This window comes from Cebus imitator, unplaced genomic scaffold (genome assembly GCF_001604975.1).
Source record: "Cebus imitator isolate Cc_AM_T3 unplaced genomic scaffold, Cebus_imitator-1.0 Scaffold94, whole genome shotgun sequence".
Taxonomy (NCBI): domain Eukaryota; kingdom Metazoa; phylum Chordata; class Mammalia; order Primates; family Cebidae; genus Cebus; species Cebus imitator.
The window spans coordinates 5,362,054-5,378,588 of NW_016107409.1; the positions used below are offsets into that span (position 1 = coordinate 5,362,054).

Below are 16,535 nucleotides of genomic sequence, written 5' to 3' on the forward strand. Positions count from 1 at the left end.
ATCAGGAAACTGGAATTTGTTGGAAAATTCATAGAGATGCATAATTTATCATTCCTGATATGGCGTGGTAGTTTTCAGATGTAGATAGTGTTAGGTTTGCTGGTAAAACGTATTCTGCTGTAGCCAGGCTGGAGATCCACACGGCTGGCCCACAGTACAGCACAGCCAGCTGCATGAATAGACAGGACATGAAAGTGTTTGCTTTTCAAAGAACTGCTAAAACCAAAGGCAGTGTACAGAAGGCTGGTGACCTGAACCTTCCCTCATGAGGAACACTATTCATCAAGTTTCCTTCTCTCCTTTGTGCACCAAATTTACGACACCTTAATTGGTACTTTGCACTCACAAACTCGCACCACTTCATACCATGAAGATATTCATTAAAGACACCGCACGTATCGATGATGAGAAGGCTGCAGCTCCCTGCTTTAGAACCTTTTGCACCTAAGCAATTCAAGGGGCACCGATGCTGGAGCTTCACACGAAGTCCTATATCTTTAAACCTCCTCACATCAAACAGAGAAAAGGATGACACCCTGAATTCCCAGGAAGGCAGAATGTGTTCTCAGAAGCAACCAATCTACTCCAAACTAAACTTCAAAATGATAGAAGAAATATATAAGAGTGTAGAAATAACATTTCTGGAAATAAAAAAAATAGTCACTGTGGAATGCTCCAGTGGTTAAAAGTGTTACAGTGTTTCACGTTTTAGCAAACCTTACTCTTACAGGCCTTCTAATTTGCTGCATTTCTGTAAAGTTCTTTGCACTACTTATTGTAACCTATTTTTATTGCACATCTTTTACAAGAACCATTTCACTGCGTGTCTGCCCTAGCTCTCTCTTCACATTTCTTGTGACCTTTTAAATGAGGCAGTTATCACCAATCACAGATTAATCTTTGGCATTTTGATGTTTTAGAGAAGAAAACACCGATCTTGTAACACTTTACTTCTATTTCATTCTGCAGTCAGCACTGGGCAGCACGCTCGTGTGGTTCTCGGGGACATTCCCACATACGATTCCTCGGTGTGTCCTGCAGACTGCCAGACTTCTCAGCCTGCTTCTCCCAGACAGATCATTTAGGTGCACACCTCAGCTGGCCTGCTTATTTAGAAACTGACAGCAGGAGGCTCAGCTGAAAAGCAAAGTTAAGAGCTATGTTAGTTCTCCTATGGAATACCATCCTCAAGAAAAGTCGGGGAGGAAGGGGAACAAGGGTTGAAAAACCTCAGCATCATGCAATACAGCCAGGTAACAAACCTGCACTGTATTCCCTGAATGTAAAATAAAAGTTGAAAAATAAAATAAAATAAAATAAAGCAATTAGAATGAAAAAAAAAAAAGTTGTTAGAGCCTCCAAAACAAAATAAGAGAAAAAGACCAAGACTTTTATGAGACTAGTAAACATGGCTGTAAAACTGGCCCACAATGCTGGTCTATTTCTGAGGCAGCCACTGGGCACTGCCATTGGAAGGCCCTGACAGGGGTCACACTTCATCACCAAATCTAGGCCGTCAAATCACTTAAAATCCAATGAGGATGATGGCAAAAACTGTATACAAATACTGACAGTGACAGAAACATATCTCCATAATCCACTGTGCCTTGTTCTATGCAGAGTGTGTTGTGGGAAGAGTTGTGCATAAGCTGTCCTTAAAGTGACTTTTTAAAATGTATAGGAACAGACATGACAAGTGAATTTCAACACACATGCCAAATTATGACCAACTGCAGGAGCAACTTGACCACTCTGTAACAGAGGACTGGGACACCAGAGCCAGGACACAGCAGTGGCAGGAGGGAAATGGCTGCTTGCACTCCAGGTGTCTGACACCCAAGCCTTAGAACCTTGCAGGTAAATGGACCTGGCTGTGAGCCATTCTATCAGTACAGCTGCTTTGCTGATGCAGATCACCGCCCCGATCTCATTTATAAATGAGTGCCGTCAGAATAGGGATACAGAATCGCCTCTGTGCTTTTCCTTCCAAAAACACAAAGCCTGAATCTAATCATGACGAAAGAAACAACACCAAACGGAGAGACAGTCTACAAAATAACTGGCCTGTGAAAGTCAGGAAAGGCCGTCAAACTGCTCCAGGTCAAAAGAATCTAGAGATGTGACAACTGACAGCAATGCATGACCTGGGGCCAGACCTGGACTGGGGAAACGTCAGTGAGAATATCAGGAAGAACGGTACAGGGACTCTGATGAAATGTGCATATGAACTGTGACATAGACACTAGTATCAATGTTAAGTTTTCTGTTTTGATAACTGAACAGGAGTAGTGAGAGAATTTCCTTGTTCTTAGGAAATACCCTCTGAAGTATTTAGGAGTAAAGGAATACAATGTCTCCCAACTCCCTCTCCAATGATTTAAAAGAGGGGCTGGCTTGAGGGACAGGGAAGGGAAAAAGTGAGAAAAATGAAGCAAATGGGGCAAAACAAAAATGGAATAAAGGATATATGGGTGCTCCTCACACTATTCTTGCACGTTTTCTGTAAGTCTGAAATTATAACAAACTAAACTTACAAAAATAATCTCTTCTGCCATAAATTGGACCTTATGATCCAACTACTACACATCTACATTCATGCAAGTGACTATAACTGGAGAAAAAACATCAGACAACTAAGCTGAATGAACTCTGCTGGATTCATAACGACTACACTCCCCGAGCCTCCCTCCTCACTCTCAGTGAGGACCTTGCTTCTTACTTCGGTAAGAAACGTGAAGCACTCAGATGAGCACGTCCACAAGCTCCTGTCACAGCCACACCCCCCCCATCCATGCCCACACACCCGGCCTCCTCCTGTTACCATGACAAAGGCCCCACCCTGCCTGTTGCTGAGATTCTACCCCACATTTTCTATTCAAGATACTCCCCTCCTTGTAGGTCTTGCCCCACGAACATAAAAACACACATTTTCTCCTATCTTTAAAAAAAATAATGGAAGGATAACCCAATAACTAATAAAAAGAGTTATCTCTAGGGAAGGGAAGGGAATGCCAGAGGGGATTGGAAAAGGTACAAGACTTCTCCAAATGTACCTTGTTCTGTATTTCTGACTTGGAAACCATGTAAGTATTTTACATCATTAAGAAACAAAATTAAATCAAAATAGAAAAAAAAAATCTCTAAAAATTGAAAAGAAACCCAACTATGTATCAAGTTACTGGTATAATCACATAGAAAGTAATTACTTCAAATAAATTATTAAGAAATATTTTGACTGCACAAATATCCTAGAACAATACAAATATCTTTTTAAAATGTGACCCATCTATCAACAAAAAGGAATATATACAGCCATAAAAACGAAGCTCTGATACACACAACATGGATGAGCCTTGGAAACACGTTAGGTGAATGAAAGAAGCAGCTATTATGAGGCCACATATTGTATGACTCCAGTTAATGAAATATCCAGAATAGGCAAATCCACAGAGACAAGAAGTAGACTCATAGAAAAAGGGGAAATGGAGCTCTGCTAATGGGTAAGGGGGTTCTTTGGGAAGGAATGAAAATGTTCTAGAATTAGATACTAGTGATGACTGCATAACTTTGTGAATATACTAAACACCACTGAACTCTGCAATGTAAAAAGATGAATTGTATGGTATATGAACTACATCTCAATTTTAAAATGACCCCATTTCTGCCTCCAGCTACCAGCACCCCATCTTTCTCCTCCCCACTACAATAATAGTCCTCAGAAGATTCTGGCCAGATGCAGTGCCTCATGCCTGTAATCCCAGCACTTTGGGAAGCTGAGGCAGGCAGACCACTTGAGGTCAGGAGTTCAAGACCAGCCTGGCTAACATCGTGAAACCCCCTGTCTACCAAAAACTACAAAATTTCAATGAGTATGGTGGCAGGTGCTTGTAGTCCCAGCTATTTAGGAGGCTGAGGCACAAGAACTGCATGAAACCGAGAGGCAGAGGTTGCAGTGAGCCGAGACTGCACCACTGGACTCCAGCCTAGGCAACAAAGTGAGGCTCCGTTTCAAAACAAAAACAAAAATTAAAAACACAAGATTTATCTACACTCGTCATTGCCTGGTCCTGTCCCCCTAGCTCCTACACATCCCCAAATTCTCTAGTCCTACTAATCCTCTTGCCAGCCTGATCAGTCTCTAAATTCTCCAGTCCTTAGCACATACTACATTTCTAAACTATCCCAAACTTAAGACCAGAAATAAAATATCCTCCACAGCACCAGGCTGCTCCTAATACATACTGGGTACTCAATAACGTCCCTTTTTTTAATATGGACGTTATTAAAAGTCTACAAATAGGTGCGGTGTATACTGCTTGGGTGATGGGTGCGCCAAGATCTCACAGGTCACCACTAACAAACTTATTTGTGTAACCAAACACTATCTGTACCTCAATAACCTATGGTTTAAAATTTTTTATGCATATTTCAAACAAGATTTTTCAACAAGCTAAATGTCACTATTTGAGACTTTTACAAACGGGTCATTCTCTTAAACACAGCAATATTCATATCAGAAAGGATTAAACAGCAACTGAAAATTCTAAAATCATCCCCAAAAAGTTTGAAAGAACAATTCAAAGTCTGAATTCTTACTCATCAGAATAAATGAAGGTACTATTTTTAAAATTAGAGCTAAAAATATGTTTGCTCAAAGACATTATCTACTCAAGTGAAGTACCCAAGAGAGCAAAAAAGTAATAAGGATCTTCGGTCTACCAATTACCTGTTCCATGGATGGACAGGCAATGATCTGGATGTCTTCAGGGCTGAACTCTTCCTTTAACAGGGCATGGAACTTCTGGAAGACTTGCTGAATATTATTCTTAGAAAGGAGGAGAGGAGATCATATCAAGTGAGTTGGCTTAAACATGAAGCACCATGAATGTTAAATACTAATGATATTTGCCAAAGCGAGTGGAGGCAATGCATCTTTCATGATATCACCAAAGACATATAATTTGCTCTTAGTATTTCAATGCTGGTACAACCTGACGAAGACTTATCAGTAACGTTTCCCAAGAAAACTAAACTCTAGCAAGCCTTGTCTCCCCAGAGAATAATTTTAAGAGTCTTCTGCAACAATTTCTTACACAAAAGACAATGAAGTTCCTAGACACATAAAATATACTTTAAAAATCAACCAACGCCTTGGGTAAGGACAAGAGCTCAACACAGAGCTGGAAGTTATGAGCCCTAAATTTGCTCTGACATTTAATCCCTTGGTTGCCGCTGCAAGCCATTTATTTCTACTACTCACCAGTAAAACGGGGCATAATTCCTGAAGCGCTGCTCTCTTGAGAGTTGGGCCACATGCAATGTAAGGGTCTGATTTTTTTAATTTACTAATTTCTACTTTCAATAGTAACATTAAAAATTTAAGACAAAGTGACAGTGAGAAAAAAAGATAGACAGATCAGACAGAGGCAGGCTTTGTAAGCCTTTCATGAATCATAGTGATTATTCCACTTCACTAGAACAGTATACCAACATTTTCAAATGTCTATAGGAAAAGGAAAATGGTGAATGAGGCAAAGAATACTTGAAGTCACCCACCAACATTCAAATGAGTTATCCAACACTCACCCTCACTGGTTTAAACAAGATGAACTCGGTGTCTTTATTGGACAAGTACAAGGACATACTTCTCAACGTCGCCGGCAGCTTTGTTTTTATTGTCTTATACGCAGTGGCTGCAAGGTCATTGACCTTTGCTGGAAAGAAATTAACCTCATTAGTGTCACAAAGAAAAAGAAAAGAAATATTTCCATTTTAATTCAGAGGGGAATAAAGGGAGAAAAAGTAGCAGAAAAACCAATTCTTTATTTCCCCAAAGAATTTCTTTCATTTTTATAGCTTATTTACCAAGTTTAATCATAAGCCCTATAAACATTAATTAAATATCTACTACACAAAATTCTAATCCCAAGGGCTAAGGCTGCGAAATAACTCCCCTAGCATGCTTCAGGACACTCATGAGAGCTGTAATATGTACCTTTGGAATTTGGAGGTAAGAAATTAAGGTTAAAAAAAAAAAGTCATTCTCAAAGAGACATTAGTAAGAATTACTTCATAATGAATGAGTTTGTTCATTTGCAGAAATGACTCACAGTAAGAGATGCTTAGATCATTCAGAAAATATCCACATATATTTAAGGGTAATGAAATATCTATTTGTTATATTCTTATACTGTATTATCAGAAAGGGAACAGAATCCCAAAAAGTTATAACAAAAATAAGTATGAAACCCTAGTATAGTGTCTGAAGGAGTTATACAGAAAAGGAGAGCAGTATCTGTATGAAGCATTTAAAAGAAGTTATCAGAAAACTACAAAGAAAAAAGATGATTAACAATTATAAAGATGCTCAACCTCATTCATAATTAAATAAATGTAAATTAAAGCAGTGAGATATTTACAAATGATTGGCAAAAATTACTAAGATTGTGATATTCATGTTTGACGAGGGTATGGAGAAACACACATCTTTGTGTACTGCTGATGGAAGTGTAAGATGGTTCAACCTCTTTGGAAAAATATTAGGCAGTATCTAGCAAAACTGAAACTGCGGATACTCTTTCCTTTAGCTTTTCCACTGCTAGAAATTTACGTTATGGATATACTCAAAAAATACCAAGATATGAGTATACAAAGTTGTTAAGAGTATAAGGAAAAACAAAAACTGCAAATAATTTAACTTTCCATTACAAGAATTACAAAAGAAATCATGCTATAGTGATGTATTCAATACATCCAATAAATAGAACGGATCAAGTTGGATATGCTATACAGAAGGCTTCTAAGATACACAAGAAGTGAAAAAGCAAGGGGTATAGTACAATCTCATTTGGGTAATATTTTTTTAAGTCCACATATGCTAGTAAACACATAAACAATTTTGGGAAAGAAACTTTAATAGTAATTACCTTTGAGAGAAGGATTGGTTTGGAGGTAGAAAGTATAATTACTTTTCATTTTATAGCTTTTCATAGTTCAAATATTATACCATGTAAAAATGTTTTTTTTAATTGAGGAAAGTTGTAGTAAAGCAGGGCAAGAAAGAACCAATGATCTTGTTACCGGAAAGGGGTCCTGATCCAGACCCCAAGAGAGGGTTCTTGGATCTCATGCAAGAAAGAATTCAGGGCAAGTCTACAGTATAAATCAAAAGCAAGTTTGTTAAGAAAGTAAAGTGGTGAAGGCTGGGCGCGGTGGCTCACGCCTGTAATCCCAGCACTTTGGGAGGCCTAGGCGAGCAGATCACAAGGTCAGGAGATCAAGACCATCCTGGCTAACATGGTGAAACCCCATCTCTACTAAAAATTTAAAAAAAAAAAAAAATTAGCCAAGCATGGTGGCACATGACTGTAGTCCCAGCTACTTGGGAGGCTGAGGCAGGAGAATCACTTGAACCCAAGAGGCAGAGGTTGCAGTGAGCAGAGATCACGCCATTGCGCTCCAGCCTGGGCAACAGAGGGAGATTCCGTCTCAAAAAAAAAGTAAAGTGGTGAAAGAATAGGTACTCCACAGACAGAGTAGGGTGTTCCCAAAAGTAAAAGAGGAGCGTGTCCACCCTAGGTACAATGCTTGTTTATACATAAGATAACAGAAAACATCATGGGGATATGTACTCTGCTACTTTGTGATGGAGGGTTAATTTTTCTTAATTACTATATTTTGCAAGAATCGATATCATTATCTTTAAAGCAAAATTAGGAGTGCTTTTGTCCTGAAGATATCAGGACATCAGGACATTCCTCGGCCTGGGTCTGTTTAGTGAATGCTATTAGTCTGTTTCCTTAAATGTAAACACCTAGAGGCTAGGAGTACCTAACCTGAGAACGCAGCCCAGCATGTCCCACCCCCATTTTTCCTAGCCCTCTCTCAAGATGGAGTTGCTCTGCTTCAAATGCCTCTGACACTCTCAAAAAAAGAATAAATAATTCAGGAACTTATTTTTCATTAATAGATGAAAGCTCCTTCTAGACCCTTACTTCCATGTGCTCTGGTTCTATCATTACTAACATGCCTCAGGGATCACTAAATCGGTCTTCAGAGCCCTTGATAAGCAGAAAGTGGGTATGCAGGCTGGTGACTAAAGTGTTCTGTACTTCCTAAAAAAGGTTTGTCGGAGTAAATGAACAAATGGGCATCCTAATTTATAACTCACTCTCTTGTGAGTTGGTCATGAAATGATCCCTGAGAACCTGACCAGGTCTGAATGAACCAGTAACCCTCAGTTTTTAGGGCAGAGGGACCCAAGACAGTTCCTCGATTGTTCTCAATGCTCCCACCCCAATGGGCCATAAACCTCTCTTTGGCATTCAAGTGTGGGCTTCAAGTACTACAGATTCATAAAAACCAACTCCATACCTCCAGTGTGCCTAAATGTGATAGGGGACACAACTACATGATAAACCAAACTGTCACTGCTATATTCACTAAGATTTCCTCATTAAGGAAGGAACGAAATGGCTTAAATGGCAAAGCAGCAAGTCCTGCTTCAGTCTGTCCTTCTGTCTTCTCCTGTCAGTTTCCTTTCAGCTACTCCTGCATTACTATGACAATTCTAAATTCTAGTAACGTTTAAGAGCACAATACATCTAACACCTTGAATCCTATTAGGGTTCCACTTGAGAAAATGACAGCCCCTAATTTGAAAGAAAGGATCTTTCCAAAGGGGAAAGAGCATTAATTATGCATCAAGACACTGGGCTTAGCTATACTGGTTTCTACCTATCTTAACAAATATTTATTGTATCCAAAGTTTCATAAATTTTGAACATTTCATAAATGTTCAAAATAAAAATCAGCTCCTATTTCTAACTAAGCCCTATAAAAGTAATTGGAACCTTGAGTCAAAGGCTCAATAAATCCCCAAATAATAAGAATTCCTTCAAGAGGTAAGCTGAGTTGTCAATTGAAAAGTCTGCCTCTTGACTGTGAGGAATCAAAAGAGGTGGTTAATACTATGCCAGACTATGATTAGAATTTCCAATATTGGCAATAAAAGAACCTGATTTTCTGTCTTCTAGCAGAATGTACTCTGTATTAAGCGTGCTCTTGTAGTAAGATGTCAAAGATTTCTATTTCACACACAATACAAACGTTTAAAATAATAAAGACAGTTAGAACATTCCTTATCTGCATCATGGTAAACAAAAGACCAAAAGCATATTACAAAGTTTATTTGCAATAAAACAAATCAACTCAAACCTATATTGATATCATCAAAGTTCACATGAGGAACCTTTGAAATAAAATCCTATCTTCCTTTCAAAGACAACTGACATTCTCTACATTTACAAATCTTCCTAAGTGATATTTAGCTACACTTTTAACTTCTCAGTTCAACTTCAAATTAACCTAAGGCATTAATAAACATTTTGAGTTCAGGCACGGTGGCTCAAACCTGTAATCCCAGCACTTTGGGAGGCTGAGGCAGGCAGATCGTCTAAGGTCAGGAGTTCGAGACCAGCCTGGCAAACATGGTGAAACCCTGTCTCTGCTAAAAATACAAAACTTAGCCCAGTATAATGGCGGAACCCTGTAATCCCAGCTACTTGGGAGGCTGAGACAGACTTGCTTGAACCCGGGAGGCAGAGGTTGCAGTGAGCCAAGATCATGCCACTGCACTCCAGCCTGGGTGACAGAGCAAGACTCCATCTCAAAAAAAAAAAAAAAATTAAAAATTGTGGAGGCTTTGAACAGCTTCAATCCTTTTTCCCAAAGAAAATGAATACCTAACAGATATAATGCTCTTTCAATATGGAAAACCAATCATATTAAAAAGCTGATTCCAGATTAGGTGCCTGTACACTGCCAGTTTTTCATGGATGCAAAGCCAGAATCATTTTTTGGATCTCTCTCGCTGAGCGGAAAGCTGCCCTCCAACTTGGACACAGCTTAGCCATAATTAAAACACTCAGTCTTCCACCATTTTGCCCATTTTCATTTCAAAGGCTTTCTATCACAATATTGGCCAGGGAATGGCCAGGAATATCAATTTAACAACATGATTTATTCCGGTTTAATGGCAACTTAAAATGCCGCAAGATGTACCAGAAATAACTCACAAAGTTAGTCGTGATTTTAAACGTCTACTGCTAAAGACCACAAAAAAAAAAAAAAAAAAAAAAAAAAAAGGTTTATACACACAAAGGTACAAAAAAAAAAAAAAACCAAAACCCTCCAGCACAAAAAAATTTACATTTAAGTAAAGTAAGGCTAAGAACATCTCAAATACATCTGCCAATCAGAAAATAGTATTGCCTGCCAACTCCCAACTGACACCTCAATTTTTACCATTTTTTTTCAAATACTCTAAAATGTCAACAGAGGATATAAACTTGGACAAAATGTGGAACAAAATAGTGGCCCAACATTTCTTCATATACTTGAAAGTAGGTACACTCTCCATGATTTCTTCCTATCAACCACAGTATTTTCATCAAAGCTTGAACTCAATGGATAGTGGGTGTACAGAAATCAACAGACTCAACGGGTTTCCATCTTAGCCGTATTTTATTTTTAACTGGGTGATTTTTCGAAAAAACTTCTTCCTTCCTTGGAATGCTTGTTGAAATACAAGTAGTGCTAGCCAATTAAGACCTGTCAGCTCCAAACTGAATCCTGTATTAACTCAGATTGCAGCACCCCAGAGTGAATGGAAACCAACTCCAAGCTGTCACAGTAAGGACTCTATAAATGCAAGTTAATAACATCCTAAAAAAGAAACCCAACATGGTCAAATCAGAATACCTGGCTGTGCCCAAGGCTGCTGAGAGAGAGTATACTTGGGGCCTCCCTGACTGGCCATTGTTTTTAATGCTGAAACCTAATAGAGGAGACAAAAAGAAAAGTTTCATTTCATCAGTGACAAATTAAACTGGTACTGCTCTCAAGAGATACAAGCACCATTTAAACCTATTAAAACACAATGATAATCAAACGTGCAGCCCTAACAAAAATGCATCATATCTCATCATCCTTTACAGGTAATCAAAATTTTTAGTAAAATGTCTTTTACGATTTCAAGGCATATGGTTATCTTGCTAAAAATCATACCAAAGTCCTGAGGCATTCTATCTGAAATACTTCCCGCTAGGAAGACAAAAATGAAGCCCTAAAGAAATGTCAACATAAAACAGGCCTCTCTTAAGGGGACTGTTATATCAATATGAAATTATTTTTATATGCAATTAGAAAAATGTCACCCTAGCTGGGCAAAATCTCCTTTATAACTGGAGACTCATTTTTCTTATTATATCACAGGCAGAGAGAATGTCATCAAAACAAACAAATAAGATTTTCAAATATAATCAAAAGGCACATATGACCAATCAGTGCTGAAGATAGACCTGAATGCCCATCTTCTAGTCAACTCTTTTCATTCCTTAGCAGCAATATCAAGAAGTGGATCCAAAATAGGGCATTTAGCTGCTTGAACAAGACTGTTTCTAAGATAGTAAGCTACGGTGGGCTACAGGGTAACTGGGGAGGATGAGAGAGAGAAACTGCGTAAGATATGTTTTAAAATGGACAGTCGTGCCAAACATGCAGTCCATGGCCTTGGCCTCACAGGAAAGTCTCATTAGAAAAACCTGAGCACCAGCTCTAGGTTTCTCATACAAAAGACCATACAAACATTTAGGCAGAGGATGGGAAGACACAAGGTATAATGTTGACTTAGATCTCTTCAGCCTCCCCTCTATTTCTACTTTATTTCTAGTTTCTCTTTCTCATCCTGGACCTCCTAGGCCTTCGCTCATACCGCATACCTGTATAAAATCACCTCTTTCCTCCTCTTGCTCCATCTCTCTCCATACCTTTATTTTTTGAAATATACTTTAAAAATGAATAATACATATTATAGATGCCAGACAATGCTAAAAGAAAAATACATTCACACTTTAGTGTGTGCTATCCAAAACATTTTCCATTGTAAAAATATAAATATATTAATATGTCTACATTTATGAATCCGGGAACAGTGTTCTGTGAACATTTTTCCCCACTTAAATCTACAATCTGGTCGTTCTCCCATGTCCAGGAGTTTTTGTTGTTGTTGTTTTCGTTTTGTTTTTGAGATGCAGTCTCGCTCTGTCTCCAGGTTGGAGTATAGCGGCGCAATCTTGACTCACTGCAATCTTCACCTCCCAAGTTCAAGTGATTCTCCTGCCTCAGCCTCTGGAATAGCTGGGACTACAGGCGTGCACCACCACACCCAAGATGGGGTTTTACCATGTTGGCCAGGATGGTCTTGATCTCTTGGCCTCGTGATCCTCCCGCCTCAGCCTCCCAAGGTGCTGGAATTATAGGCATGAGCCACCAAACCCATCCCAACAGTTTTAACAGTAATGGCTGTCTACTGTTACACTGATTGCTCCAAAATTTAACCAATTTCATAACATATATTTAGGTTTCTACAATTATTTTTATGTTGAAAACAAATATAAACGAGTATATTCATCTCTATTTACTATCCAGATAGTTTACTTATCTTTAAGTCAAACCTCAAAGAGCAGTCCCCTATTAGCCCCATTTTTTTTTAAGGCTAATCAAGTGAAGCAGTGGGAGCCTCATTTTTCTTAAAAACCCTACACAATGAACAAAGACCCATAGTCTCACAATGACACTGCTGTGTACAGTTTAATATTTACCTATTATTCTGCCTTGATTTCCCTTTAGGTTATACCTCCTTGAGAGCAGAAATGCAAACTCTATTACATGCACTAGATCAAGAAAAGAATTTAAGTTTATAGTGTTACTGAGGAAATTTACAACACTTCAGAGGAAATATTAAGATAAACCCATACTTTATCAAATTGCTTGAAAGAAAATGAATATTTTATATATATATGTCTGAGTTTTTAGCATAAACTGGTCCCATCAGAAAAAAAAAACACTTTTAAGCTTACCTACAAACCTGAAATCATACTTTTTTTAAAATGCCTTAATTTAGATTTTTCGCTAAAGCAAAATCTTCACCTCAGATTTGTCAAACTGCACTACAAAATCACATTTCTGCAGCAAGCACTTTACAGATACACAGATGATCCTGTTGTGTCCTCGTGATAACCTTAAGTTCAGTCAGAAGGTGGCAGGAGTTGCAGGATCTCGGCCTCGGCTGCCATGACACAAAGTTCTGTGCTTTCCACTACACCCACTACCAACCCAAGTCCTACTTAACAGTTTGTTTCAAGCAATATTCAGCACAATGGAATTCTAGAACAATAAAAGAGTATCAACAGTTTTTGAAGTTTGGTAGAAACTAAGTCAAATGTTTTCACATAAGCCTCTACTCCTAACCCCTAGAATAGTATTACATTCCCTCAGGATCAAATACTTAGAGAAGAGGTTATTCTTCCAGGGGCAGGAAATGAGGCAACAGAGCACATTGCTCTTCTAGTACTTATTTTATTTTTTCTCAGTTAAGATCAATAATTATACCAAAAATTAGATATTAAATAGAAAACAGACAGGTAAAGATGTTGTAGAAAATGTTTATCTCATGAATATTCAACCTGTTTCTCAACCTGTCAAATAAAGATGCTTCTCTTCCTCCAGGTTCCAGAGATATAGTTAAGAATTAATGAATGGAAAGTATCTCAACAAGGAGCACAGAGGAAAAAGCTACCTAAACAACAAGGCCAATTTACAGTAGATGAAAGGGATCCAAATCATGCCCTAACTCTTTAAGCTCAAAAACAAGTCTTCTGAAAACCTAAAAATATTCTCTACATGGTAATACATGTATATTGTTAAAAATTAGTCCAAACTTAGAAACAAGCTGAGGACATTTTCTTGATGAGGCTTACATCCAAATGATAAATACCGAGACCTACAAACACACATCCAAATGAGAGATGAAAGACTGGTTCCTGTCTATACCTATGGGAGTTGATTTTCCTGCATTCATTTATCAAGGGACAAGCACCACTTGCCTTATAATATGCTAACTAAGGCCCGGCGTGGTGGCTCACGCCTGTAATCTCAGCGCTTTGGGTGGCCAAGGCTGGCAGATCCCTTGAGGCCAGGAGTTTAAGACCAGCCTGGCCAACATGGTGAAGCCCCCATCTCTACTAAAAATATAAAAAAATTAGCCAGGCATAGTGGCACACACCTGTAATCTCAGCTACTCAGTAGGCTGAGCCAAAAGAATTGCTTGAGCTCGGGAGGCAGAGGTTGCAGTGAGCCAATATCATGCCACTGTACTGCAGCCTGGGTGACAGAGCAAGATTCTGTCTCAAAAATAAAAAAATGCTAACTAAATAAAAGAGGCATGAGATTCTTTACTTGCAGTTAATTAATGCTGAGATTTACCTTTAAAGAAAATCACTTTTACGTTTTCTGTAAAATCTTCCTCTTTCTCTGCTATTCGGAATGCTAGTAACAGTCACCAGGTAAAAGGTGAAAAATCTTTGGTCCACAAATTCTAAGATGCAGTGTCTCAAATGGGTGTGTGTGTGTGTGTGTGTGTGTGTGTGTCCGTGCGCGTGTGCAAGCATGCATGTATGCATCTTTGTCTCTGACTCACTCTATGCCACAGGATGAAAGGGACCTGAATCTGGAATAAGACACCATGAAAGGGATGCTCAGTCCTCCAGGCTGCAGTGTCCACTCAGTAGAAACTCAGTGAGCAGCAGTGAGGGCCCAGGGTTGACAGAGGAAAAGGGAGGCAACTGCAAGTAGTCTGAGCAAGCGCAGCAGAGACTGATCAGGTGGGATAAGACTAGCTTCTTATGGGATGAAAAACAATGCCTTTCCCTTCCCAATCCCATGGCAAAGGGAGGACAGAAACAGGGCCATGAATATTTGTTCAGGGATCCCTGCTATACAAGTGTAGTATGTCCACGGAGAACCATTATATAATTCAGACTTGGAATATCTTCTACATAAACCTCTATTTACTTTTTCAAAAAAAATTTTTTGAGACGAGGTCTTGCTATGTTGCACAAGCTGGTCTCAAACTCCTGCGCTCAGCCATCCTTCCATCTCAGCCACCAAGAGTCACTAGGATTATGGGCATGTGTGAATTTTTATTCTCTTGATTTCTAGAAAAACTGTGCTGTTTTAGAAAAACGCTTTAATCCTAGATTTCATTATAATCAACTTGTTTATTTTAGCAGGCTCATTCTGCTGTTCTGTTATTGTACAATACTCATCTATAATATTGCCCACTAGTACTATTGTGGATGTTCTCCCAGAAATACACACTACAATCTACCAGCTTGTTTTCAAAGATAGTTTCAGTAAAAACTGTGGTTATCTGTAAATTACAAAGTACCAATACTCAAACCTTTTTAAAAAAAACAAAACCTGGGAGAAAGCATTTCAACCCCCCCTCCTTTTACATTTTTGTGGTGGAAAAAAAAAAACACGTATATACACACATATTCCAAATATTTGGAGTAAAATCCACTTAACAAGCAATATATGCCAATGGTAAACAAAAGAGTACTTTACCATTTCTATGCAATTCTGGCCCTTTTAATTATTTTTTAAAGCCTGTATTTTCTGTCTTTATCACAGGCTTCAGACATATTAGTGCTGATGGACCCAACAAGAAGTTTCTAATGAACAACTGCTTAGCTGTCTCCTTGTTATTATATATATATATATCATGTCTGCCCAGTTAACATTAGTCATATTTGAAAATAAAAGCCATCATATTTTTATTCTTTTTATGATGATGTCCTCTAATACAAGTCTGGGATATACAGTAGAGGTTCTTAATAAACAAAAATTTCAAGACTTTTTTTTTTTTTTTTTTTTCTTTTTTTTTTTTTTTTGGTGAGACAGTCTTCCTCTGTGACCCAGGCTGGAGTGCAGTGGGATGATCCTGATTCACTGCACCCTCAACCTCCCATCTCAAGAAATCTTCCCACCTCAGCCTCCTGAGTAGCTGGGACTATAGGCGCATGCCACTACACATGGCTGATTTTGTTTATTTTTAGTAAAGACTAGGTTTCACTATGTTGCCCAGGAGTGTTGACCAGTATCAAACTCCTGGGGCTTGAGCGATTCTCCTGTTTCAGCCTCCTAAAGTGCTGGGATTACAGGCATGAGCCGCCACACTCAACCTCTAATTTCAAGACTTCTTAAACATCTTTAGGCAGGGCTCGGTGGCTCACGCCTGTAATCCTAGCACTTTGGGAGGCCAAGGTAGGCAGATCATATAAGGTCAAGAGTTCAAGACCAGCCTGACCAATATGGTGAAACCCCGTCTCTAGTAAAAATACAAAAATTAGTCACAGCTACTCGGGAGGCTGAGGCAGGAGAATCACTTGAACCTGGAGGCAGAGGTTGCAGTGAGCCAAGATCGCGCCACTGCACTGGAGCCTGGGTGACAGAGAGAGACTCCATCTCAAAAAGTAAAAATTTAAAAATTAAAAAATAAAAATCTTTAAGTCCTTGGTGATGATACTTAAATTTTTAAAAAATGATTAGGTTGAAACAAGAATGTCAAAATAGCCATGATCTGCTTTTCTCTTGGCTGGTATTCGCCAGTTGATGGGTTTTAGCTTAGAAGA

The 16,535-nt window shown here is 38.7% G+C and overlaps 1 protein-coding gene across 1 annotated transcript in view; it reads right to left on the reverse strand.

The window, feature by feature from the left end:
- Positions 1-772: 772 nt before the first annotated feature.
- The window catches only part of COG3 (component of oligomeric golgi complex 3), a 63,549-nt gene continuing 47,786 nt past the window's right edge, over positions 773-16,535 (reverse strand). Inside the window, exons 20-23 of the mRNA XM_017535993.2 lie at positions 10,762-10,837; positions 5,587-5,714; positions 4,727-4,825; positions 773-1,137 (exon numbers count right to left, since the gene is read on the reverse strand). Of these exons, the coding sequence (XP_017391482.1) occupies positions 1,108-1,137; positions 4,727-4,825; positions 5,587-5,714; positions 10,762-10,837 (333 nt within the window). The 3' untranslated portion in view covers positions 773-1,107. The remainder of the gene's footprint in view (positions 1,138-4,726; positions 4,826-5,586; positions 5,715-10,761; positions 10,838-16,535) is intronic.